The sequence below is a fragment of the Talpa europaea genome, assembly GCF_964194135.1.
Source record: "Talpa europaea genome assembly, chromosome: 1".
NCBI classification, from domain to species: domain Eukaryota; kingdom Metazoa; phylum Chordata; class Mammalia; order Eulipotyphla; family Talpidae; genus Talpa; species Talpa europaea.
Genome location: NC_140073.1, coordinates 110,248,397 through 110,273,963, shown reverse-complemented (window position 1 = coordinate 110,273,963; position 25,567 = coordinate 110,248,397). Strand labels below are relative to the sequence as shown.

Genomic DNA, 25,567 nt, shown 5'->3' with positions numbered 1-25,567 from the left:
CGAGCTAACCAGTATTATTAAGAAAATGTTTCTAGCAGACATAAAGGTATTTAAAAAAAAAAACATTACTTCTTGTAGAAACTCAAACACACCCACACTCCTGAAGTCTACCATAAAGAGGAAATCTGATCGAAACCATAGTTGTTTAAAAATATGTTCAACTAGTTGTGAAAATATAAGTACAATCTTATCCTTAAGGAAGCCTAACAGGCATAAACGCTAGTCAAATAGATAACTGAAAATAACACATGAAATATTTTGGTATAGTTCTGAACACTGTCCCTTCCAAATTTAATGCAAAAGCCACATTTGGGCTTTCCGGGTGTCAAGTGTATCTAGGCACTGCGGAACGTAGTCATGTCCTTTGGTTCTCTGCTGGGGACACACCAGTCGTCAGCCTCATGGTTGGTGTTGTAATGCTTCCAGGCGGCTTTGTTGTACACTGGGAGTCTTTCTATGGATTCTGTCGACAGAGCCTGAAAGATAAAAACAGGGCCTAAGTCTGGCTTTTTTTTTTTTTTAAAAGAATCCATTATTTGAGAAAATATACAACAGCAAAAAGGTTACCACATATCAGCAATACTTTACTGAATTTATATTTTACTGATCACACCAGCAACATACATTTTAAAACAGCGCACACATTTGAAATGTGCTGAATAGTCTAAATCTAAGGCACTGCTTGGAGTGCATGTTAAGTTTGCTGCTTGCTTTTCCACTCAGCCTGGAGGTTGCTGAATTGAAACCTTACAAAGATGTGAGGGAGTTGGATCAAAACAGGGGTGGGAAGAGCACAAGGGACTATGGTGACGGTGCACTGGTGAATTGGTGGTAGGAATCCCACGGGGACTATACCTGAGATGATAAAAAAATGAAGAATGATGTAAAAACTATATAATTTAAAAAAAGATACAATTTAAAAAAAAGAAACTTTACATAGATGTAATAGACGCCTTTTATAAAACATGACCCAGAACAAAAGTAGGCTCACTAAAAACATTTGTTAAATATAAAAGCACAAAAATTAACATATATATCTTAATGCTGTAATCACACAATCATTTAATGCAATCTATTTTAGTTATTAGAATACAACATTTTTCCCAAAACAATCATTTGTACTTTTAAAAATTCATCAGGGCCTCCCTGATGGCACAAGGGGTTAAGTCCCGTCACTATAGGACTGTCCAAGGCCACTACAGTACTAGTTCAATCCCTACACAGGGAGCAGCAGACCTCTCCTGTCTCGTCCACTGCTCCCATCAGCAGAGTATTTCATTCAGTCAGTCTGCCTGTTTTGCTCCCATTCTGTCTTTGCTGAATCCTCCCACCCCACGCACCTCTGGCCTACATCCCAGCTCTTGTATGCATAAATAAAATAAATCTTAAAAAAAAAAAGATTCATCATAACATTACTATCAATCAGTATAAAACTATTGGTATGTCTAAAGGCATCCTCGTTTTTGCATGAACAATTCTTGTCTGGGTTTAATCCTGTTTCTCTTCCTGCCATTAAAATAACCAATTTCAGATATAGCATATATATTTACTATCTCATGTATAATTTCACTTTCCAAGATATTAGCATTAATTCACTGTTCTAATTCAGCTTCCCATAAATCTCTGGAACCTGAGATAAACTATGTTCCTTGTTATCTCCTTTGAGTTAGTATATTTCAACAGACTTTCAAACTGAAGTTCTAGGCATTTCTCAAGGTATAGAAATATGGAACCAGAAATTTCAGCCCAGTAACACTAAGAAAGCTCTTTGATACTGATTTTAATGATTCTGTAAGATTGCTTGTCTACATTTTCCAAAATGGAACTAAAAACCTTGCACTTACGTATTCTCTTAAACATGCCAAAATTGCCAGAACCCCTTGACCTTTAAGGAATAAACAGGCTGGATCAAAAATATTATTTTTGGTGACAAAATACTGCCTTTGTATCACCCTTTTAAAGTTCTAAACAATTTAAATGATTAAAAAAAAAAATAACTGTTCTCTTGAAAGAATCCAACCTTTACAGTTAAACTTAACTTTTTCTAATAGTTTTGAGCATTTCCTACAAAATAGGTGCCATCTAGTGGCAGAACAAGACACTAAATAATTAGGTACAAACAGCCCACTGTTCAACCAATCCAATGGGTTCATGGAAACCCAGAGCTTTCCATTCCTGTAAAATATACTGATCCCTCCATAACACCATGTACCATCCAGGCCAGTGGACTAAGTACTTCTGCTCCCCCACCAAGTGAGCCTATGCCTACCAGAGGCAGGTGTGCTTTGCAGCTTTAAAGGAAAAATCCCAAATGATAATGTGCTTACTCATGTCTTTGCTTAAAAGAAACCAAAATGACGCAGAGAGTGTCTACAAGAAAGACAAGTGAAACTTCAACCTGCAAACCCATATGAAAGAAAAGGCCTTGGGAGTATATTAGAAGATAGGTGCTTCATGTCAAAATTAAAATTTGTAAAATATGTAACTTTTTATGGTTCCTAACTTTAGCTCAGCTTTTTCCTGATCATTACAGATAAGAGACTTCTTTCCCCCAAATCAAGGAAATCATTTATAAAAATAGATGAGATCTTATGTAAAAAACCATAATGTTCTGATATCTTAATAACATGAGGTAGTTAAATTTCATTAAGTTGAAAATTGGCATCTTTTCTTATAATGAAAAGATCTATTATTAAATCAAGAAGTTATTACCTTAATGTAGATAACGGCATCTGTCCCGTAACCCTCTAGGGAATATAGCTTTAGATCTCCTTGGAAGTATTGCGCATAAAGACGTGATATGGGCAATCCATAACCAAAACCAGCCTGTTTGATGAGAAAAGTGAAATCTATTCAGAAAGCCACATACTGAAATACTTTTCTAGTTGAAGTGCCACTAAGTATTCTATGCCTATCAGAATCTGCATCTAAGAAATCTATTAATTATTACATGTGAATAATGATCAAGCTGAGCTTAGTTGAGTACTATATTGGATGACTCCCCTCTGGTCATTTCAAACTCTGACTTTTCTTTGTTCTATAAAATGACTAGTGGGGGCTGGAAAAAAAGCATGTCACTTTTCTTCATGGACCTGCTCTAGAGGATCCCAGGTACTGCTTTTAGGTACTATATAAAATAGGTTCTCACTTTTAGGAGCAAGAGTAAAATATAGCCTTGTTACAGCAACAGATTTATCTCATGACTTCACACTATAAATTCTCAGCCTGTTCTGAACCTGGAGAGATCCGTAACAGTCTACTTTCTTAATTTTCACTGACAGGTCATTTCCCTGCTTGAAAATCTTCAAAGCACAACCCTCCACCGCGATCCATCGCTTTAGAGATAAAAATCCAGACTTCTGAAAGGAGCTTTCAAGAACGATAAGATCAGGTCTTGCCTCCCACTTTCTAGTTCAGCAGAATCCAACCTCCTGCTTTTAAGTTCCTCAAACATATCATCAGTGTTTCTTATTTCTAGATCATTATTCATCCTGTTTCTAGTATCTGAAAAAGCCTTCTTTATCTGGAAAAATCCTACCATGGAAAAATGGTTTTTCATCACCAAGTCAGAAGAGTTTGATGACATTGCCCATAATACTTTAGTTAAGAGCTTATGTGGATCCAGGAATCAGCATGCTATTACCAATCCAGGCTCCGATTTTACCTGCTTCCACCATTTATTACTGGACTTTTCTAACCATTTTCTGTTTGCCCCTCAAAATAAACTATTCGTTCCCCATACTTCCCCTTAGCCTGGGAGGCTAACCTGAATTGATGTCAGTGTATTCCTGTGCCCTCTGCTTCCAGTGGGTTCAGTCAATGGAAGCCCGAGGAAGATTTCAGAGGGAGTTAAGTCGGGTTTTCATTCCCCTCCTTCTTTTCTATTAAAGTTAGTTCTCTTGAGAGTAAGCAAGTGAAAGTTTTCCTTTTTTCTAGGTCCCACTAATTTTTCCTTTTCTTCATCCACTTGATTCAGTTTGATGACAGGCTTAATGCTGTCCTGGATTCTCACACTATCCCTACCTTTACCTCTATAATTCATCTCTTTGTAAATAAGTCTTCCTTGAACTATCTCGTCCCTTTGGGGACCCCTGACTGATACACTAGTTAGTTCCAGAAATTGCCCCAAAAAAGATGCATGAGCAGGTGGCTCAGTATCCCCTATGCCTAATCTACTTAAACATAGCCTCTCCCTCAGTCACACCCATGGACTCAAGGGCTCACCTATGGAGTCTTTTATAAATACTTAACAGTGAAGAAAAACAGCATGGCCTGGTCCAGTGGTGGGCCTACACAGTTTGCCGGCACCAGACAAAAGATGACTCCCCTCTCAAGGGCAGACATGAAAGATGGAGTAGAAGTAAATCCTACCACTTACACGGTGGTAGGCAAACATGGGCAGTAGCAAACAGGCTGGCTGACTGATTAGGAAGTTATAAAGCATAAAACCGGATAACTGATGAGAAGGAAGTTGCAAGAGAGAAACAGGAAGGGTCCTCAATGAGTGGGCTTCAAGTGTAAAGGTATCTGTCCATGCAGATGCCACCAGAAGGCACCCACGAGGAGGCGGCTCACAGTGCTCAGAGGACAAGATGACCACGCTCGTGGCATTAGGCAGTCTTTCTCCATCTGCCCCAACTTTTTGCTTTTTGGGCCACTTACAAACTGGTCATGACATCAGCAAGGACAGTTTGTCAGAGCTTAGTAACAATCTTAAACTCACTAAGCTTGCGTAGGTGTATAGGGAAGACCATGGCATGTCAAGCTTCCTATTTTCTTAAAAATTCCTATAATTTGGCCGGATGGTCTCACTCATAGCAGGAATCTAGAATACTTAAATAAGGGACCAGGAAAAAGAATAACTATAAGAAAGAAAATATCAAAATCAACAAACAACTATGAACCAGAGACACTCTACGGGGGGTGGGGGGCAGGGAAAGGAGGGGTTGGGGTCAAAATAAGGGGGTTGTAATTGTATAGGGAATATAAAAATAAAATTTAAATTAAAAAAAATTCCTATAATTTGGGCCTCCCTGGTGGCTCAAGGGGTTAAGACGCAACCTATGAAGCTATCCACAGCCACTGCAGCACGAGTTCGATCCCCTGCCAGGGAGCTACCCACATGGTGTAGCAGACCTCTCCTGGCTCACCCGCTGCTCCCCTCAGCAGTGTATTTCGGTCATTCTGCCCCATTCTTCCCCACTCTGTCTCTGGTGAAGCCTCTCCCCACCCACACCTCTGGCCTGTACCCTAGTTCTTGTATGCATAAATAAATAAATCTTTTAAAAAATTCCTATAATTCTTGCATCCTAAACCACAAGCACTTATATGGCATTTACTATGTGTCAGGCACTATAAAAAGCATTTTCGCACGTATTAACTCAATCTACACAATAACACAATTTTTAAAATTGGGGAAAAGTTGTTATACTGAAGTTGTTATACTGAAAAGTCAATAATTTCCCAAGGCTATAGTTTGGATATAGTGCACTCAGGAATGGAACCAGTCAGTTTGTCCAGAATCTGGACTAATACCTATGTCACTATGCACAAAAGTTCTACAATATCTGTTTTGCTTAAGTGTAGCCTATTCTTTCTCTTCCCCTTACTTTTTAGAATACAATCAGAATCCAAGTGGATGCTCATGGCTATTATTTGGCCCGGTCTGCTCGTTGGCTATGTATCTCTACTTTAAGAACACCATATCTCAACTTGAGAGGCACATTACTAGGACAATTCTTTTAAGCTGGGTAATGGCTGTAACTATAGAACAAGTACATTGTAACAGGTAAAACTATGAGAATGAAGTCCTTCTAGGAACTTCCTAGGAAGAGCCTAAAAGAGATCTATCTTGTACTGTATCTCATTATGCTACAACATAAGTACAACATAAGTTTAGGGTACATCCCAGAGAAGTTTCAAAGCTTAGAAGAACAGAGTTCTTCCCATATTACAGTTTGGGGATTTGGCAAAGTGCTTTCTTGGGAGTTAGAAGATCAGGATAGAGTCAATTCAAAAACTAATTTATTAAATTTGAAAATAGAGAACTAAGATCAATTAAAAAATACTTCAAAAAATTATAATTTGAGTCATCTTACTGTTGAAGAAACTGATTAAAACTTGAGTTTTATGTCTGAGTCTAGAACATGAGATCTAACTATAAGTACTGGAGAAAAGTCACTAATGCTTAGGTTTAAATTAGTATTGACTGAATATTAGTAAAACTAGAACTTTAGTTTTCATATTAGAAATAGTACATCAAAATGTGGTCTACCACAAGATAACTACTGACACATTGCTATCAAGTATAGTGATGAGAACTCTAAAACAACACTGTTTTGTGACCTTTCAATTAATAAAAAATCAAAACTGTCCAAGGTTGTTTAAATTTAGAGGAAAGTATTTTCCTTCAATAGCTTCCAATAATGTAACTGATTTATTTGGTAAATTCACCAAACCATACTTCATCATTTCTTGATGACATACCAAGGGTGCTGCTCGGGACGTTTCAACGCGAGGCCGTGGTGCAGTTGAGTACATGTAGTTGAAGAGTCGGTCGATTTTCCTCAAAGGAACACCACCTCCTCTGTCACTCATCTAAGATGAGAAGGATCAGGTTGAATGACCAAGTCCCATAAATAGCTAAATAGCAACACACATTCACAGTGACACAGTTTAACTGTTGGCTGGAAATTGCTGCTTTTCAAAATGAGTACCACACATCCATGTTGTGAATGTAAACATTTCCCTTACTAGTGGACCTAACACAACATCTCTAGTAGGTGGAATTCTAATACACAATAAACTCCATCACAATACAAATTCAATGCTTAGCTTAGTCTGTTTGCTGAAGTTGCACTTACAGTACTGCATAGCGTGAAGTGAAGCATAAGCTAAACCTATTTTGAGTGTTGTCCCTTTCTGGTGGAGTTTGTTGGCAATCAGATTAAAAATGCAACATGCAACAACAAGGATGGAACTGGAGGTATTATGCTAAGTGAAATACATCAAAAGGAGAAAGACAAATACCGAGTAATTTCACCTCCATGCAGAATATAACAAAACATAACAGATGAAACTAGACCAAAACAAATCCAAATTCTGACTACAGAATTGGAGCTACCAGAGGGGGAATGCTGTGGGTAGTGACCAAAGTGGGGCCCAGTGGGCTATGATAGAGGATTATTGGTCCTTAGGTGGTGGGTGTGGTGTGGAAATATGTATCTGCAAATATATACTTTCCTTTAAATCATATACAGTATTATAAATCACTGTTACCTCAATTAAAAAAAAACACAATTTTTAAAAATATGTGCATCATCCTTTGATAATGTTTATCCTAATTGTCATAAAAATATGCAGTTTGGGAATATCCACCAAATGTGAATAATTAAAACTAGATTACAACCTAAATAAGGGACTCAAGTAAATCGATGTATATTCTAAAATATAATTTATTCATTAAATATTATGCAGTACTTCATGTATTGGCATGAAAGATGACCACAAAATATTGCTATTTAGCAAAAAATGATGAAGAAACATTTGGAATATTCTAATTGTGTAAGAATTATATAAGTGTATGATGATTTATAATATCATTGTCTATGGAATTATGAGTAATAACTTAGATTTTTAGTTTTTGAATTTCTTTTACTAATTTAAATTACTTTTATTAACAAAAGAAAAAGGGGGCTTCTCTGGTGGCACAGGGTTAAAATCTCAGTGCTATCAAGCTATCACCAGCCACTGCAGCATGAATTTGATCCCTGGCCAGTGAGTTAACCCTCTCCTGTCTCGCACACGGCTCCCCTCAGCAGTGTACTTCAGTAGATTCGCCTGTTCTCACTCTGTCTCTGGTGAGTCCTCTCACCCACACCTCTGGCCTACACCCCAGTTCTTGTAAGCATAAATAAATCAAAATAAATCTTTTTTAAAAAAGGAAACAGTATAATTTTCATTTTCAGAGAGGAAGAAGCAGAACCACTTCACCACTTTAAATCATCTCAAACTCATCATGTTTGAGAGTCTTATCTATAAACAAATGCACAGTAAAGACTTCCAGACAACTTTCCAATGTGCTTATACACACTTCATGTTGTTCTTATATCACTTTCCAAATCAAATCTTATGGTAGGTTTAAAGAGTAATTTATTCACAGATTGTCTTCATTTTGTTCTCCTTCACAGTTAACATGAGCTTATTTTCCTAATCATTGTCACAAAGTCTACATTGATGTCACAATCACATTAACATAGTTGTCATATAAAAACAAATGTGTCTTTAACACATGTATATCGATACACAGATAAATAAATTAGTACTCACTGATATGTAATAAAAAGCCAACATGCTGGATGACTTATAGTGACTTCTCATACAGACTTTGAAAATCTTTATAGTATGCACAGATACTACTTTCATAATGGAAATTACATAGTTATTTTAATTTTTAAAATAAAAATCCACTCAATACCATTTGAAGACTTGCCTCTGATATGTCCACAATTAGATAACTGCAGTATGAAAATATACAAGGACTTTATTAAGAACTTGTACATAGCATTATACTTGAAATTTTTCTTGGCTATGGCTTCAAAGTCTTGTTAAAAGAGTTAATTTTAGTAAGATGAATAAAGAGCTCTGGGTACTCTCTGAAATCCATCAATTTGTTAATTATTCATCCTTTAATGCTCTGCTGCACATTTGCTAGTAACATGAGCAAGAAGTGTGGGTGTTCTGTAAATATTAAGCAAGTAAACAACATAATAGAATATTAAGATGAAAAGTTAGACCTGGTAAGTATTTCCAGGTTTTCCTTATTCTTTTGACCAGAAAGACTAGAGCAATCCAGCAGGCATTAAACAAGAAGTGATTTCTAGGCACAGGCTAAGAGGAGAAAAGAAGAGTTGCTGAGCAGAAAGGGCAGAGGTGACCTGGAGAAATCTCATCTTATTAGAGCTGAAGGGGGACAAGCAAAGTCACAGGATTATAGTTCAAAACTCACAAAGTTAACCTTCTTTGCTTTGAAGCCCAAAACATAGTGAATGGACATGAACACATGTTCTTTTGAGTGGCCAAAATAATTTAAAAGCATTCTCACAGATAATATTAGAGAGGATCTGGGCTCCTCAGGGAAAGTGAAGGATAGAAGAATGGGAGGGACAGATATTGGTCTGTATGTATTTAAGGCAAAAAGAATGATTCCCTGATGACGAAATGTTGGGAGACATGAAAATGAACAAAACCAAAATATCTCTGATTAAGATAATATAAAGGAAAAAAATCTAGAATCTTGGGAACATAAGCCTATGCCAAGGAAAAGAAAAGAGATCATAAAGACAAGCTGGTGGGGGATTCACGCCAACAGGCAGGTTGAGGAAGAGAAGTTTGCATTTATTTTTAAATTTCTCTCTTTAGTGCTTCTCAAAGCCATTGAACCACTTCTCAAAGCCATTGAACCAAGAGTTGTTCACCCCTAACTTCTTGTTTCCCATAACACTGGACACTCTGGGCTAATTTATGTGAAAGGAACCACTACTGACTTGATGACAATTCTGAAGCCAGGAAATGTACTAACCCTGAACTCACCCAGAGGCCCTATCCCTGAACTCACCCAGAGCCCAACAGTTTTTCACTGTCAACTCTACAAAATCAACAGTGAATGAACTAAGACAACTGCATTTTAACTTAAATGACATGTGTCTAAAACACTTTATTTTTTTTTAAAGATTTATTTATTTATACATACAAGAATGGGGGTATAGGCCAGAAGTGCAGGCAGTGAAGAGGATCCACCAGAGACAGAGTGAGGAGCAGAACAGGCAGACTGACTGAAATACACTGCTGAGGGGAGCAGCGGGCAAGACAGGAGAGGTCTGCTGCGCCATGTGGGTTGCTCCCTAGCTGGCCAGGGACTGAACTCGTGCTGCAGTGGCTGCAGTTAGCTTCATAGTGCAGTGCTTAACCCCTTGTGCCACCAAGGAGACCCTAAAATACTTTTTATTTACTGAATAAAAACCAAACACCAAAGTTGAAAGAGCAGTCAGAATTGTAAGACAGAAAAAAGCTTTTTTTCACATGATTCTTAACTGAGGAATTCTTAACAAAGGTAGAAAATGTCAATAATTTGAACAAGCTAAAAGAATGAGGGAGGAAACAACCCACAGGTTTCAATCTAAAAGTCTAAGGTAAGTGATGGGGTGAAACCTCTATTGGCAAAAATTAAAACAAGCATTTACATGTAAAGTGGTAACAAGAACAGATGCAGCCACTGACTTGGGATGTGAGGAAAAAGAGCACTAGGCCAAAGCCAGGCAAGGCTTGTACTGAACAGTCTGTTCAAGAACCTTCTGAGCCTTTATATTTTTTTTAAAAAAAAATTATTAAAATATAATTCCCATACCAAATAATTCACTCATTTAAAGTATACAACTCGGGCTTCCCTGGTGGCGCAAGGGGTTAAGCAGAGCTATGAAGCTATCTGCAGCCTCTGCAGCACGAGTTCGATCCCCAGTCAGCCAGGAAGCTACCCACATGGTTCAGCAGACCTCTCCTGTCTTGCCTGCTGCTCCCCTCAGCAGTATATTTCAGTCAGTCTGCCTGTTCTGTTCCTCACTCTGTCTCTGGTGAATCCTCTCACTTCCCCACCCCCGATACCTCTGGCCTGTACACATGGCATTGTCAGAGGAGCTGATCTCAAGCCCTGTGTCATCATGAGCAAGTCACATTGTCTATTTCCCTATCTGTAAATTTAAGGAAAAAATAACCTGTGCTCCTGACTAAAGAGCTATTACGAGAATCAAAGGAAACAAAAGTAGATTGAAAGGCATTGTTTAAAATTGAAAAATGAAGCACTATCGAAATAACATGGCAAATACCCAAATATTTTAGATTTACTTATCAAAATGAATATACATGATTACTGCTATTTTGTCTCCAGATTGAATTTTAACTTGAATCATTTGGATGAGGACAGAATAGAAACAGACGCAAGAGATAAGTCTATATATAATCTTCCAGATAAATGAAGCAATATGCTTATTATCTATTAGGTACAGTATTTCTTTCCCTTAGGAATAAATTATGTCTTCTAGAAATTATGTACATTCCCAGATAGCTCTTAAAAAGAAAAAAAAAGCCTTTACCTTCACAGTCAAGTCCTCATTACCTAGTGTGATGTGGACTTGAATAGGTGGGTAAACACCTTTGTCAGCATGGTGCTCCATTGTCGCTCTCATTGCATTCTGAAATACATCAGGGTTACATGAAAAACACAGCGTTAAAAAGGGAGAGAAACTAATTATAATTTTTAACACATGCACTACTTGAAATTAAAAAAAAATTCTGTGGAAACATACTAAAGAGAATCATAATTCTCATAACCATTATTAAGTCAGTTTTGGAGTACTTGGGAGGTATTCTGATTTAAAGAGTCCAACCAAATTGTTCATATTTTCCAAAACCAGACTTGTCAACACATTTAACTAATCTACATTAAAGCAGAAAATTTTACCCAAATATTTTTATAATTTTAGTCAGTAATGGGCAAATCTTATTTTTTTAAATTTATTTATTTATTTTTAATAATAAATTTTATTTTTATATTCCCCATACAATTGCAACCTTTTGAAAACAGCTCAGCCTCTATTTTTAAGAAACATTTTAAATGTCAGAAATTGCTTTAAGAAAAAAAAAATTATAGGACTAGTTAACAGAAGTGATCTTATGATGAGGAAACAAATCCAATTTACCAATTATTTCAAACTAAGAATATTTACATTATAAAACTGTTTTGATCAGTTTTTAAAGTCTACAAAGTATACAATGCCAATATTAACCCTAATATGTTAGGGTAGATCCGTTAAAAGGACAAAATATGGGACTATGTTTGGAAATAGGGGTGTGAGTTCCAGGCACACTAATCAGCAGTATTAAGGGTCCCTAAGAAGGAGACTCTATCACTAGTACCAAAGGTCATTTAAGATTATGTTCAAGATGGAAGTCACTGGTATTGACTTTATGTAAAATCTGTTATATAATATGGTAGTGTTTCTCTTATTAAGTACATGGGACACAAGATCTTTATATGACTGAAATGTCAAAGAAAAAAAAAAGTTTTAATCCTTTAAGTACCCATGGCTTATTTATTTAACTACTTAGATTTTTGTAAGGTATTAGATATATTTATGCTATCTTAGAACAAAAGAGCATTCTTGAATCCTCCTTGTTCTAACAAATTCAGTTTTTCTGTATTTCAGTGTATTTTTCTGTCTCATTATTAAGCTGAAAGCCACTTCTTCCTTCTAGCTTGCAGCTGGCTGAAAATGTAACTAAAACAAGAGTTTTCAGGGTTGATTTAGAGCAGATATTTTCAGTCACAGGGACATGTACCACTCCTCAAATCTCACTTTTCTGTCTACCAGCAAGTGCCATTGGTATGTCACCAGAGAAAAAAATGTACTAGCATAATTTTACTTAGTTTTCAAAATATGTTGCAAAGAGCAAATATTACAGTGGAAGCTCTGTAAGCCAATATGAGTGGCTTTTTTTTTTTTTTTTTAAGCATATAATAGTGGGACTCTGGTCCTTTAAGAGTGGAAAGTTGATAATCACTTTTCTGAATGTTTTGTTTTGTAAAAATAGAAATATAACTTTCCTGAGCAATCTATGTGTCCTTCTGTTCTACCAGACAGTACATTATTCCCAATCTTCATAGTAACCTGGAGAAAACTGCTTTCATTTAACAGAAGAGGAAACTGAGACCCACAAAGATTGAGTGGCTTCCACAAAGTTATTCATATACTAAGTGCCAGAACTGGAATTCAAATCCAGGCTTTTCTGACTCCACCACTACATGGAGGTACCTGTCAGTATTGACAAAAGGCTGGTCTCAGCAACATCATATAACACTTAACATGGAATGACATCTTTTAATGAAACTGAGGAAAACCCAGTAGAAAACGTTCAGGGCGGATTCCTAACCTCAGGAAAGAACAGATAAAGTTTATGTAATACTATTTTACAAACCTTGAAAAGTTCAAACACCATGTGATAGAGATGGGATGGTACATAAACCACTTGTATTGGCTGTCCTGGTGATTTTGCTACAGAGCAGAAGAAAAAAATATAAAAGTACAGAGAGAAGTGCTTAAAGCATTTCTGATAAATTGTGTAGTGATGAAAAGAAAACATTTAGTATGGAAAAGAGTATTATTTGGGGGAAAATGCCCACACCAGCTCTTCACTGTACTTGGCATTTAAACCCCATGCTCACACAGATTTATAACTGCCAGTGACCAGTGTATGTCCTATTGTCATTCCTGGGATCCTGCACAGCAATCTAACCACTCATCTTCCCAATCTTCTCTATGACAGTGAGTCTTTTTAAAGAACACTCAACTTTAACGTCAGGATTTTACTTTCCAGAAAAAAAAGTCTACAAATTTCATAGTCCAATTCAGATGGATACACTTTTTTTTAAAGCCATTTAAAAAAATGTTCCACATCACACTACGTAAAGAGGAAAGAAATCTTATTTCTGGCATAAATCTGAAATAAAAATTTAAGCTAGCATCAATTTATCAAGGGACACTAATTTTACATTCAAACAGTTCGTAGTTCATTTGGGGGTGGGGAGCACAGTATGTAAAACAGAATCTTCAGTAGAGCAAAAGAGTAAGACTCACCCAAACATTGAATTCTAATTCGGCAAATAAAAAACAGGGCTTTCCCCTGAATAAACTGTCCCTTGGGAATAGCAATGGACCACCTGGAAACTGCTCCTAGCAGTTCAATTTCCCAAACTAGCCCTTATACACTGTGATTTTTTATTTATTGAACAGTATTATGGACCAAAAATGTTAATAAGGCTTTCAAAAAACACCCAGCAATTCTATTTTCAATCGGGTAACTCCTTCCACTGCGCTCTCACTATAAGGTTTAGTGCCTTGCTGCCCCTGCCAGTTTAGAAGACAGCTTAATAAAATGTCTATCTAATTTCACTCTTCTTAGTGTTTCATCATTTAACTTTGGAAATATTTGTTCTTGTATTAAACTAGTCTACCTCTAGGGAAAATAAACTCAACAGGCACATAAGGTACATAAGCCTTTTTGTCCCAAAGACACTAGTCAAGGTGAAAAGAAAATCATCAGCGGTAAACAGATTCTCAAAGAGATGAGCATCTGCTTTCCTCTTTTACAACACCCAGTCATTTTACTTCCTCAATAAAAAAGGATTTACACATATCAGACCTCTCCTGACTCGCCCACTGCTCCCCTCAGCAGTGTATTTCAGTCAGTCTGCCTGTTCCGTTACCCACTTTGACTCTGGTGAAGCCTCTCATTCCCCATACCTCTGGCCTGTACCCCAGTTCTTGTATGCATAAATAAATAAATCTTAAGAAAAAAAAAGGATTTACAACTCAGGAAGTAAAATTCTTAAATACGCAAACCTTATTACCGAAAAGAGCATAAAAAGCTCAAATGTAATTTTCACGGCATCATTTTTTTCTGTGACGAACCAGAAAATCAAAAATAAGCAAAGAATCAATGCCATCAATAAAAAAAAGGAAAATGGGGAAGATAAAGCCAAAATGTTTTTCAGAAAGAATACAACTAACCACGCACACACACGTATTTTAACATGATTGCTTTCCTGCAACTCTCATTGCAATAAAGAGGCTGACAAGTCCTTTTATATTAAAACAAATCTAAATTCTTATCATTTCTTCTTAGATAATCATAACACTAATTATTGAGGAAAAAAGAATGTCAGGCTTACCATTTAGTTCTTCAAGTTCTAGTTCAGGAGAGTTAATATAATACAAATCACACAGACGCCTAGCATTTTCATAGCCATCTAGTGTGAATCAAAACAAACAAACAAAAGCATTAAATAGGTTTACTTCTTTTGCATGCATTAAGATGGTAATAGTACTGACAAATCAAAATTTTAAATTCTAGAGGAGAAAATTTACTTTAATAATCTTAGTTTGGGCAAGTTATACGTATACGTATAAACATTCAATAAAAATGTTTTTAAGTGTGATATGACAAAGCCTACCGGCCATAAAGGAAAACTGACAGATATAATTACAAAACAAAAACATTTGTATGAAAAAAAAGACACAATAAACAAAGTTAAAAGAAAACAGCAGGTTACAGAAAACATTTACAATTCTAGACATCTCGCCTTTTAAAATACTAGGAAAAGTAAATACTATCTAAGAATATTCAATGCGGAATTGTTGGTAACACAAACAAATTTAAAAAACTTAAATGTGCATCAATAGAAAGATAAATTAATACTTCCTGATACTTCCAGACAGTCATTTAGAAAGCTGGGGTACAGCTACATGCATTGAACATGACACATAGTGCCTGCAAACTTGTAGAAAAATATGCATAGAGTATCCCAATTTCCAAAATCAAAAAACACTGTAGACCAACAATTATGTATGTGCATGAAAATATGTGGTATAAATAGGAAAAAGTGAAAAATGAAAGCCTAACTATTATGAATTATGGTTCCTAGCTAAGGGAATTAGAAAGGAGGGAGAGGGAACTTGAATTTTTTTAAGTAAAACAGATAACCTTCAAATATCACCAAACCTTGCTTTACAAAGCATTGTATCAAAAAATATTCATCCTATACATAATGCACAATTAACATTATAAGGTTATTTTCAAACCCATGCATTTGTCCTTGCCATTTTATCTCACATTCAGTTGTATTCATATCAAGAAATTACAGTAACAATTTTGATTTTTGCATACTTTCTAAAAGGAAAAAGGTAAATATTTACCTTTAATAACTTCAACTACATTGCAGTTTGGATTTATGCTTCCGATGTGTTTTCGGTGAGATAGGCTGCCTTTCCCCTTTCCACCAAACAATAAGGCTACCAAGAAATAAAAAATAAAAAACAAAATAACTAAAATACCTAATGCTCTTTTCCAGATCTTAATATTATTTCTCTAAATAGTACAGTAGAATAAATATATTCCTTAAACACACACACGGTATTTTACATGATGTGAAATATAAACATTCAATAAAAATACTTCCCTTTTTGGTAGTCTCTATACTTTTCTTTATGCACAAAAAGAAAGCAAAATTAAAAATGGTACTTAAAAGGAAGTTTTCCAAGCAATTTTAAAATATACCAAAACATTTTATTTAGTTTCTTCTTTGACTTCTGGACACTTACAGTGCTGATTGAGTAACATTCTAATTGAAATGCGACTCATGTAGAAACGATCCAAAAAGTACTGAACATTCTGGCTGGTGACAGGATCTACCCCGAAGCTCTCCTTATATTCAATCACACCCTGGGCCATTGTGGGAATAACATCATTATGCCGGTTCCTGATACGTATTACAGTATCTGTAAAGCTAAACAAACCCATCTGTCAAAACAGTCAAATATTTTTTTTTTAATCTAAGCTCAATCAATTACTTTAGGCAAGAAGTCCTTAATTCAGTAAACCACACATCAGTGTGAGCTTTCCTACACTTATTCAAATAGATTTCAGGTCATAAAATATGTCAAATCTGTGGAGGTATATAGATTTCCAAAATAAAACTTTTGAAATTTAATTGTTTTCTTGGCTGACGCAAACAATCCAAAAATGTTAAGGGATTTTTTTAACCATTACTAACTGAGATCCTCCGAGCACTCATTATAAATACAGTATTTCCAGGGATATTCAGAAAAAGTACTAACTGAGCATTTGCTTCTAGGGAATATGTTCTTTTTTTTTTTTAAAGATTTATTTATTTATGCATACAAGAACTGGGGTACAGGTCAGAGGTGTGGGGAGTGAGAGGAGTCACCAGAGACAGAGTAAGGAGCAAAACAGGCAGATTGACCAAAATACACTGCTGAGGAGAGCAGCGGGCAAGACAGGAAAGGTCTGCTGTGCCATGTGGGTAGCTCCCTGGCCGCCAGGTATGGAACTCGTGCTGCAGAGGCTGCGGATAGCCTCATAGATTTCATCTTAACCCCTTGCGCCACCAGCGAGGCCCTAGGGAATATGTTCTATAAGGAATGAAGATGAATGCACCCATAAAGCCTGTCTGATTTAGAACTGTTTTCTAGGGTTCAAACAGAGAGCCACTTAGAACAGAGACGTAGAAATGAATTCTAATTTCATTCATTGAACGAGTTTTATAAAAATGGAGAGACATGCTTAAAAGAAAAAATTTCGAATAAACTATAATTCATTTCTGTCATTTAGAAGACATTATCACATGGTTAACTTACAGAGCTGAGAAAAGAGGAAAGCAGTCTTAATTATGAAGTAACAAAATCCATCTTGTAACATACGCACCAGAATTAACACTTCTGAGTGTTTTCCCATTGAAAGTCATCACCTTGAGTACTATTAACTTATTCCAATGATACTTAAGCTCAAAACATTTTTGGAATTCCTAGTTTGTGTAATCTGCTTTAAAACCAAATTGCTAATCCAAAATACAAACAACACGGAGGAATATAACATGTTTCTTATGCCCAGCCTTGCCTGTATGGGGTGCTATAGACATATTATCCAAATGTTGCTGAGTACTGGGAAAATAAAGTAACAAACAATTCATCCTTCAAGTCACTCTTTACTCATTTATTTCACCTCTTGTTAAAACCAAAACCAGTTTTATCCTGCTTGACTGCTCAGTTTACATCTTAGATTGGGCTCTGTGTGATTAACCATTTTCAAAAAGTTCTATAGTATAATGTTTACTTTCAAGTAAGACCAGTGGGTCCAAATTCTGGTCTGAAGATGTGTTGGCTAAATTACATTAATGCAACCTTAAGTTCCTTGTACACAGATATATTCTCTCAATCTAGTTATTTTAAAGATTAAATGACATCATTTGTGTAAAGTGTGCTCCATACCTAGACACAAAGTAAATTCTTGTTATTTTCAGATGAAAATCATGTTTAAAATATGAAGTGCTGGCATTACTTTTAAAGATAGTAAGAAAGAATGTATAAGACTCAGACAGGAAAAGAGGTGGTATATAAGTTTTGAGTAACATCCACTGAAATAAGCAAGTAACTACTGAGGGAACTACTGAGTTTATTAGTTCTCAGATGTTGGTTATTAACATTATTACTTTATCTTATCATAGTTCATAAACAAAAGACCCACAGACTTGTTTTTGTAGGTCTTCTGTGTTTTTAAACTTTTTAGTTAGTTGCTAATCTTTCAAAATTGAGAGAATTACATAAAAAATCTAGATTTGGGGTCTCACTGGTGGAGCAGGCGGTTGAACACCACACTGTGAAGCTGTCCGCAGCCTCTGCAGTGAGGATTCGATCCCAGTCGGCTGGCAAGAATCCCACATGGTGCAGCAGACCTCTCCTGTCTCGCCCGCTGCTCCCCCTAGCAGTGTATTTTGTCAGTCTGCCTGTTCTGCTACCAGTCTGTCTCTGGTGAATCCTCACCCTCCTGCGCATCTGGCCTGTACCCTGCTTCTTATATAAATAAATAAATCTTAAAAAAAAAATCTAGATTTGTAGTTTTTCTTTAAACATCAACCCCCCTCCCCCCTTGCCCAACCCTACCCTCCAGACAATCTGGATAGAGTTTCTGCATGGCAGTGGTCAGCTGGAGCCCAAAGCAGTGGTCCTTGAGAAGCACGCACTCTCTAGGTGAATGGCTCTCACTGGTCCCCTAATGGTCCAAGTGGCTCTGAACCACCTCTGGATTTCCATTCATCACATGAACTGTCTTTTCTTAGAGTAGTTCAGAGGAATGCAACATGCTTCTTATCCCCAGCCTTGCCTGTATGGGGTGCTATAGACATATTACCCAAACGTTGTGGAATACTAGGAAAATAAAGGTTAACCAATTTCCCTGTGACCTAATGTATGATTTTTGAAGGACAGAAAAACTGTGTTCCAAATAGGTCCAAAATAGTGTACTTACTCATAAATAGTTTTAGCAACTTCAGCACTTTTATCCTTAAAATCAAGAAGTTCCTGAAGGCTCTGGATATACCTAAAAATCAAATCAATAAGGTAAATCTGTTTTTTATTTGCTGAAAGTTCAATATCTTGAGAATGTTCAAAAGGCATTTTAACACTTCTTAATGTTTAATTTAGAAGAATGCTGTAAATTATGGTTAATGTAGGATTTTTATAATCATTCCTATTCAAGCTTAAGTGTCCAGCACAAAGTTGTAGAAGCATGTTACATTTTGTTTAAAATTTTTAAGATTTTTTCTACTTCCTTATTTTAAAAAGTTCTATACTCCATAAAATAGTTTTTAAATTTCTTAAATTCACCAATGTACATTGCAGTATAAATACTGATTATCATGAGAACTGAATCTGTCACCAACAACTATGTGCAAATGACTTTTAACTTATCTTAGACTAAGGAAAATGTGGAGGGTAGCCTACCTGGGTCTAAGAATCTAATTTAAATGACCGCGTTTAAAACTGTAATTTTAGAAGTGTATAACTAAAACCCATAATCTAACACAGTTCTTTCCAATAGAACTGAATGAAAACACTAAAGCTACGGAAATGTAGATTTTTAATTTATGTAACAATTCAAAGTAGCAAATTACTTGTTAAAGAAAGAGCAAAATGAGGAGGGTCATAAGACTTTCTCAAGGTCATGCCACCAAACACAATGGCAGTGCAAGACCAGAACTAACAACATTACAATACAATGATGTTTAATAAAGAAATATCTGTTTTGGCTTGTCTGTTGCTTTTGACTTACAACTGCCCTCATTGAGCAGTCATGCAGGGGCAATGAACATGTTCAAAAAACTGTAAGTGCGTATGTTGGTTTGCAAAGCTGTTCCTGATAAGCAGTATGCCTCACTGCATTCTAAAGCATTCCAAAGTCAAGTGATTCTGATATCTACTATTTTGCTTTAACTCTTAATTTTCTCTTCATTGGCAAGAAAACAATGTCTTTATTTAGGAGATATTGGAGTAATGGCAAAGTGTCGGGCACATCCAATTTAAAAATGCAGCATATTCTATTTTTAATGAAGAATCTAAAAACACAAGAATAAGCTTCCATAGAAAATGACAAGTTCTCTATTATAGTCTATCATAGTTCTGAAACAAATACCTCTTTCTTAATTTATAATTGTCCCATACTTGAACTAGACAGCATATCACATAAGCTGCAACCATATACTCCTTTTGGTTATTTTTAAAAAATTACCTTTAGATTAGCTTCTCCAATATCAATAATGTCTACAAGAAAGCTAGGATTTCCATGAATCATAACTGGAAAATGTCTTGCCACTAAATGTGTCCTGTTTAAGACTTTGCTGTGGTCAACTCTTCTGTCTGAAACGTAGAGTGCTTCAGAGAACAACACTTAAACTAATAACATTAAAAGAAAAGCTGTACATAGGTGGCCACATATGTGTGCACACCCTTCCTACCGCTATTGTCATTTTTTGAAAAAGAGTATAGGTTTTTAACGATTCCAAAGACTTCTAAATTATTTTGAAATGGTAAGATAAAGACTTTAACTCTGTGATTTATAGATATTTCAATAAAACAAATTCAGTTCATAAAATATATATATACTATTTAATAGATTTTATTATTCTAAGCACAGCAGAAGTAGCACAAACAAATCTAGTTTTGAATTGCAGCTCCACAGTGAGTCGTACTGCCTTAGGCAAAGAACATAACCTGAAGATGCTTCAGTTTCCTCCTCTGTAAAATGGAGAAGGGATTAAAGGTAATGTATACAAATCTCTAACCATGAATAAAAGGTAGATATTTTAATTATAACATATCCCTGCCTATTTAATAACAAATCCTAAACTTAATGTCTGTATTTCTGTGCAATTCTGATTTTTTTCAAAACCAAGGAGTGGTAGCATAGCATACTCTTCAAAGGGAATAGGAATGCTACCACTACCTTAAGATTCCACTGAAGAGTAAATAAGTATTTGCTTTAATCTTGAGTAAAGTACACACGAGTATGACATTATACACACAAGACAGGAATCTTACCAGCCTTGTACCAACTGAACTGATGGAGTTCTGAGAAGATTATCTGGAAGAAGACTTATTTCTTTCATTATATTTGCCAATCTAACAGGCAACTCTTGCCGCAGAAACATAAATGAGGTCTTTTCACAAGCATTCACTGATCCTGAAACCAAACATGACAGGAACAACAGTAAGTAAATACCATAAAGCAGCAGGAGCCAAGAGGGTGTTATTTAACAAGGTCACCATAATGACAGGGCAAGGAAGAGGCAAGAGATGAGATAACCCAGTAGCCAGAGTTGTGAGGTATCCCAAATGACTTTCTAATTCCTGACATTCCAATGGCTTCGTAGAGCAGTGAAGACATTTTCCAGGCTCCATTACTTGTATCTTTATTGTGATCTCCCATCTTAGAACTATGGCAACGTTAGCAAGTCTGAGCAAGGTGCATAATGCAATTAACAACAGTACTTGCAAAAGCCTATAATGTGTTGCTATCATTTAAAAAATCTGTTTCCTAAGAAGTAAATACCTGTCTAAGAAACAAATTTTGACATGTTCATGGAAAAATTCATTTATTGTGTACAGAATTATTACACAAATTACCATAAACAAAAACCAAGTGAAGAGGAGGGCTTGTAGATAACAAAAAGCAAAAAGTAACAATGCCTGTTCAGCAACCATCTTCAAGTTTCTCCTCCAGCAGATCCCCTTAATTGTCTGATTCCTGGAAAGCAGCCTGTTCCTTTCTCCACTCCTATATCAGGCTGCCCAGCAGAACAGCTGTAGATCCTCTTTGGCAAGCAGTTCCATTTAAGTTAAACTGAAAGTCGTGTTATTTTAGTAATGTATCTTAAACTCACTAACTTAATCTTGAGACAACCCAAGCAAAAGCTAAATTGTCAATAGCAAGAATTCCAGTATAAAAGAAAATATTTTTTGTTAAAAGTTTAATGGCATATTTGTGAATGAGGTGAAATTCACCCCTCAATCATATTACAGTCATTTTAAAATAAAAACCAAGGGCTTTGGGCCAAAAGTAATTGCCACTGACAGCCACAATTTTAAGATAAAGGTGCCAACGATGCTGATTATCTTTCAGCTCCAAAAGTGACCCCTCGGTGACTTTATAATACTCACAATTGCAGATGATAATTTTTCTACTTCAATTTTACTTTTTTAGAGTTTTCGTTGAATCCCCATAGAATTTCCTTCCCCAAGGCACCTGAGCACCATCACCACAGTCTCCTGTTCTCCCTCCCTCCCTCCCTCCCTCTGGTCCGTCTCCCGCCTCCCCTGCAGTACGTCTCTGATTTCTAATAGTCTGTTTTTGCTTTGCTGTGTTTTGTACTGTTATTTTTTTTTTTACACTGATGTCTTATTTGGTTCCCCTATATTCCTGTTAAAAGTGAAAACAGCAAAGTTAAATGCCTAACTTTGCAAGGCCTCTAAAATCTGCTGCTTCCTTTATAGAGAAAACCAGAAAGCACCCATCTGAGGAAGAGGAAAGTGGATGGGCTGTTGCTACAACGGGGGTGAATCGTGATAAATCTCACAGCATCTTGTACTCGTGCACTTTACACAGGCTCAAGACTTGCTGATGAAGACGAGCTGTTGGCGGAAACACTCTGGCAAGGAAAACATTTTATGAAAACAGTGGGCCAATCACATGTGATGCTTCCCTTATCATCACATCAACTTTATGCAATCATCATATGCAAAACTGAGCATTTCTCGTCACGCCACAGACTCCCAACACGATTCGCGGTGGCCCAGGAGCCCGGCCGCGAGCGCCCTGTGCACACGTGGGATGCGAGGCGGGCGGCTGTCCGGCCCGCGGCCCTCGAGGTTTGTTTTCAACAATGCCCAGGGAGAGGGCACGCGCTCCCGGGCTTACCCGGCCGCCCGCGCCAGCCCCGGGCACAGGGCTCTCTCCGTGACCGAGCAGGACGCAGCCGCGGCGCCGGGGAGGGTGGGGAGACGGTGGGGAGACCCTGAGGAGACGCTGAGGAGACCCTGGAGAGACCCTGAGGAGACGCTGAGGAGACCCTGAGGGGACGCTGAGGGGACCCTGAGGAGACCCTGGGGAGACCCTGAGGGGACGCTGAGGGGACGCTGAGGAGACCCTGAGGGGACGCTGAGGAGCCCCTGGGGAGCCCCTGAGGGGACCCTGAGGAGACCCTGAGGGGACCCTGGGGAGACCCTGAGGGGACCCTGAGGAGACGCTGAGGAGACGCTGAGGAGACCCTGGGGAGACCCTGAGGGGACGCTGAGGAGGGGGTGCGCCTCGGGCGAGAGGGGGCCGGCTCGGGCCCAGCCCCGGGGGGTCCGCGGCCGCAGCTCCCCGCCCCGGGCCGCGCACAAAGGCCCGAGGCCCCGGCCGCACTCACCGAAGTCCAGGAACTGCTTCATGGAGAGTGGGGACGGCGAGAAGCGCGCGTAGAAGTCCACTTGGCCCGGAACGCCCCGTTCGGGCGCCGGGCCGGAGCCCGCGTCCGAGGTGAGGCTGCGGCGGGCGCTGGTGCGGGCGGCGCGCAGCCCGGGGCCCGGGCCGGCCGGGGCGGCGACGCGCAGCAGCCGCGCCAGCCTCATGCCGAGCCCGGCTGGAGGAGCCGGGGCCCCCGCGCCAGGTCTCGGCTCCGCGCCTCGGCGGGGCTGTACGTGAGAGACGTGGCGGGCCGCGGGGGCGGGGAGCGGCTGTCACCTCCGCGGCCGCCGCCCCCTCGCCGAAGCCCGCCCCCTGCGCCGCTGGGCGGGGCCCAGGGAGGGAGGAGGCAGGGCCCGCGGGGAGGGACGCTCCGAGGCCGGCCCCGCGTGGCGGGGTGTGGCCTAGGGCGGAGGCGTGGCTATTGGGCGAGGGCGTGGTTATTGGGCGGGGCCTGGGGCGAGGGCGGGGCCCTGTGGCGAGGGGCGGGGCCCAGTGGCGAGGGGCGGGGCTGGCCCGCGCGGTCTGGTGACTGACGAACGCTGGTGCGCGTGGGAGCCGGGCGGGCCAGTCCCGGGCAGGTCCCCGCCGTCCCGCCGAAAGTCAGTGCCGGGGGGCGCGGTCAGCGAGCGGGTGGCCGCGGCGTCCCGGGATGCTGTGTCCTACTGGCGATAGGATGTGCCCCCTTCCCCGCGCCCTTTTGGAATAAATCCCACCTTTCTGCTTTCTTGCCCTCGTAGTCCCACACGAAGGACCCGGGACGGGGCGGCCCTCCGCCCGCACCCTCCGAGAAGTCCCGTTCCGAGCGCACTTTGGAAACTCCCTGATGCCAGCCCTGCATTTTCCAGGACAGCTGAGACCAGGGGAGTTTCAGGACCCGACTGCTGCTGGACAGTGGTACGTAAACACAAAGGTGGACACTAGGGAGCGTGGCGCCAAAATCAGCGACGGTCGTCCCGGGAGAAGACAGCTGGCGGCCCCACTTGGAGCATTATCTGCAGGCATCTCGGCACCGTGAGCGGACTTGAAGGACCTCTCCACTCCTGCTGCCCTTCTCTTTATCTGCTTTCTTAGCGTCATGGCTTGGCTTCTCCACCCTTTCAGGTTTTGAAATAGTAATATAGAACTATGCAATGTCTGCTATTGGTTTGATCCCACACACGAGCTCCAGAGATGCAAAGGCTGTGTCTACAGTAAAAATCCCGCGTGTCCCTTTCTTTCCAATAACGCTTACCCTGTGTCTACCCCGAGTGCTTTGTTATGTCTTGGATGCAACAAAGTTACTTTTTCATTGGTGTGAAGTTTGACAGTTACTGGTATAGAATATCAATTCATTTGTCCAGGGTGGTCAGGTCTCAGGTTGTGTTAAAAAATCATCTCTATGAAGAATGAGGGGAGGGGTATTTTTCGGGTGTATTGGTCCCACAAGTTTTGCTTGAGGGAGGACATTGACCACCTGTTAAACAGGTGTTTGGAGGATAGGGTGCAAGCAGTACATGAACATGTTCTCCAAAAGTGGTACCTTTAACAATTTTTTCAGGTCTCTGTTGACTTGACAGTTATTAAGACTTTGCTACACATACCTTGCAGGAAGCAGTATGAACATAAAACCAAGAGATGTAGAGAAAGAGGATTGGTATCTCTTTTATGTTTGCTGCCTCACCAGCCATACTCCATCCTTCCCAATGTGGCTTGCCTTCTTTCATTCTCTGAACATTTGTAGAATCCTGGTATAAGTACCAGGGAACGTTCCAGGTGATTGGGAATAAAGCCACAGGCATTTCAGTAGGCTCCCTTTCAGCTATTTCTGGTCATACAAAGTAAGCTTCCAACATATTAGAGAGCCTGCTCAGTGAAGGAAGGAAGAATTAGGTTTGTTCTGAATGGCTAACACTACAGATAGAAGACTTGTGGTGGAAACTTTAGGGCAACAGATCTGTCTTACACATAGACAATCTTCCGATAGGTACAGTCATTTGACCATGAAATGAGCAAAGGAGAGGGTTCTTGTCAATGATGGCTAGTCAGACTTTAGACAACAGCTTTTTAAGGATGATGCCAGAAAGACTAAAGGGAGGAAGGTCATGGCAATGAAAAGAGCCTGGGTTCTGACTTCAAATTCCTGGCTCTGCCATGTACTGGCTATGTGACCTTGAGAAGT

General features: G+C 38.9%; 1 protein-coding gene across 1 annotated transcript; it reads right to left on the bottom strand.

Moving 5' to 3' along the window:
* Positions 1 to 335: 335 nt before the first annotated feature.
* PDK1 (pyruvate dehydrogenase kinase 1) lies at positions 336 to 23,573 on the bottom strand (the record flags this gene model as incomplete). Its single annotated transcript, XM_084230280.1, has 11 exons — positions 336 to 476; positions 2,713 to 2,826; positions 6,487 to 6,597; positions 11,148 to 11,246; positions 13,030 to 13,106; positions 14,783 to 14,860; positions 15,807 to 15,902; positions 16,212 to 16,396; positions 18,934 to 19,005; positions 21,003 to 21,144; positions 23,372 to 23,573. 11 exons carry the CDS (start codon positions 23,571 to 23,573, stop codon positions 336 to 338), a joined length of 1,317 nt encoding a protein of 438 aa, XP_084086406.1.
* Positions 23,574 to 25,567: the final 1,994 nt, after the last annotated feature.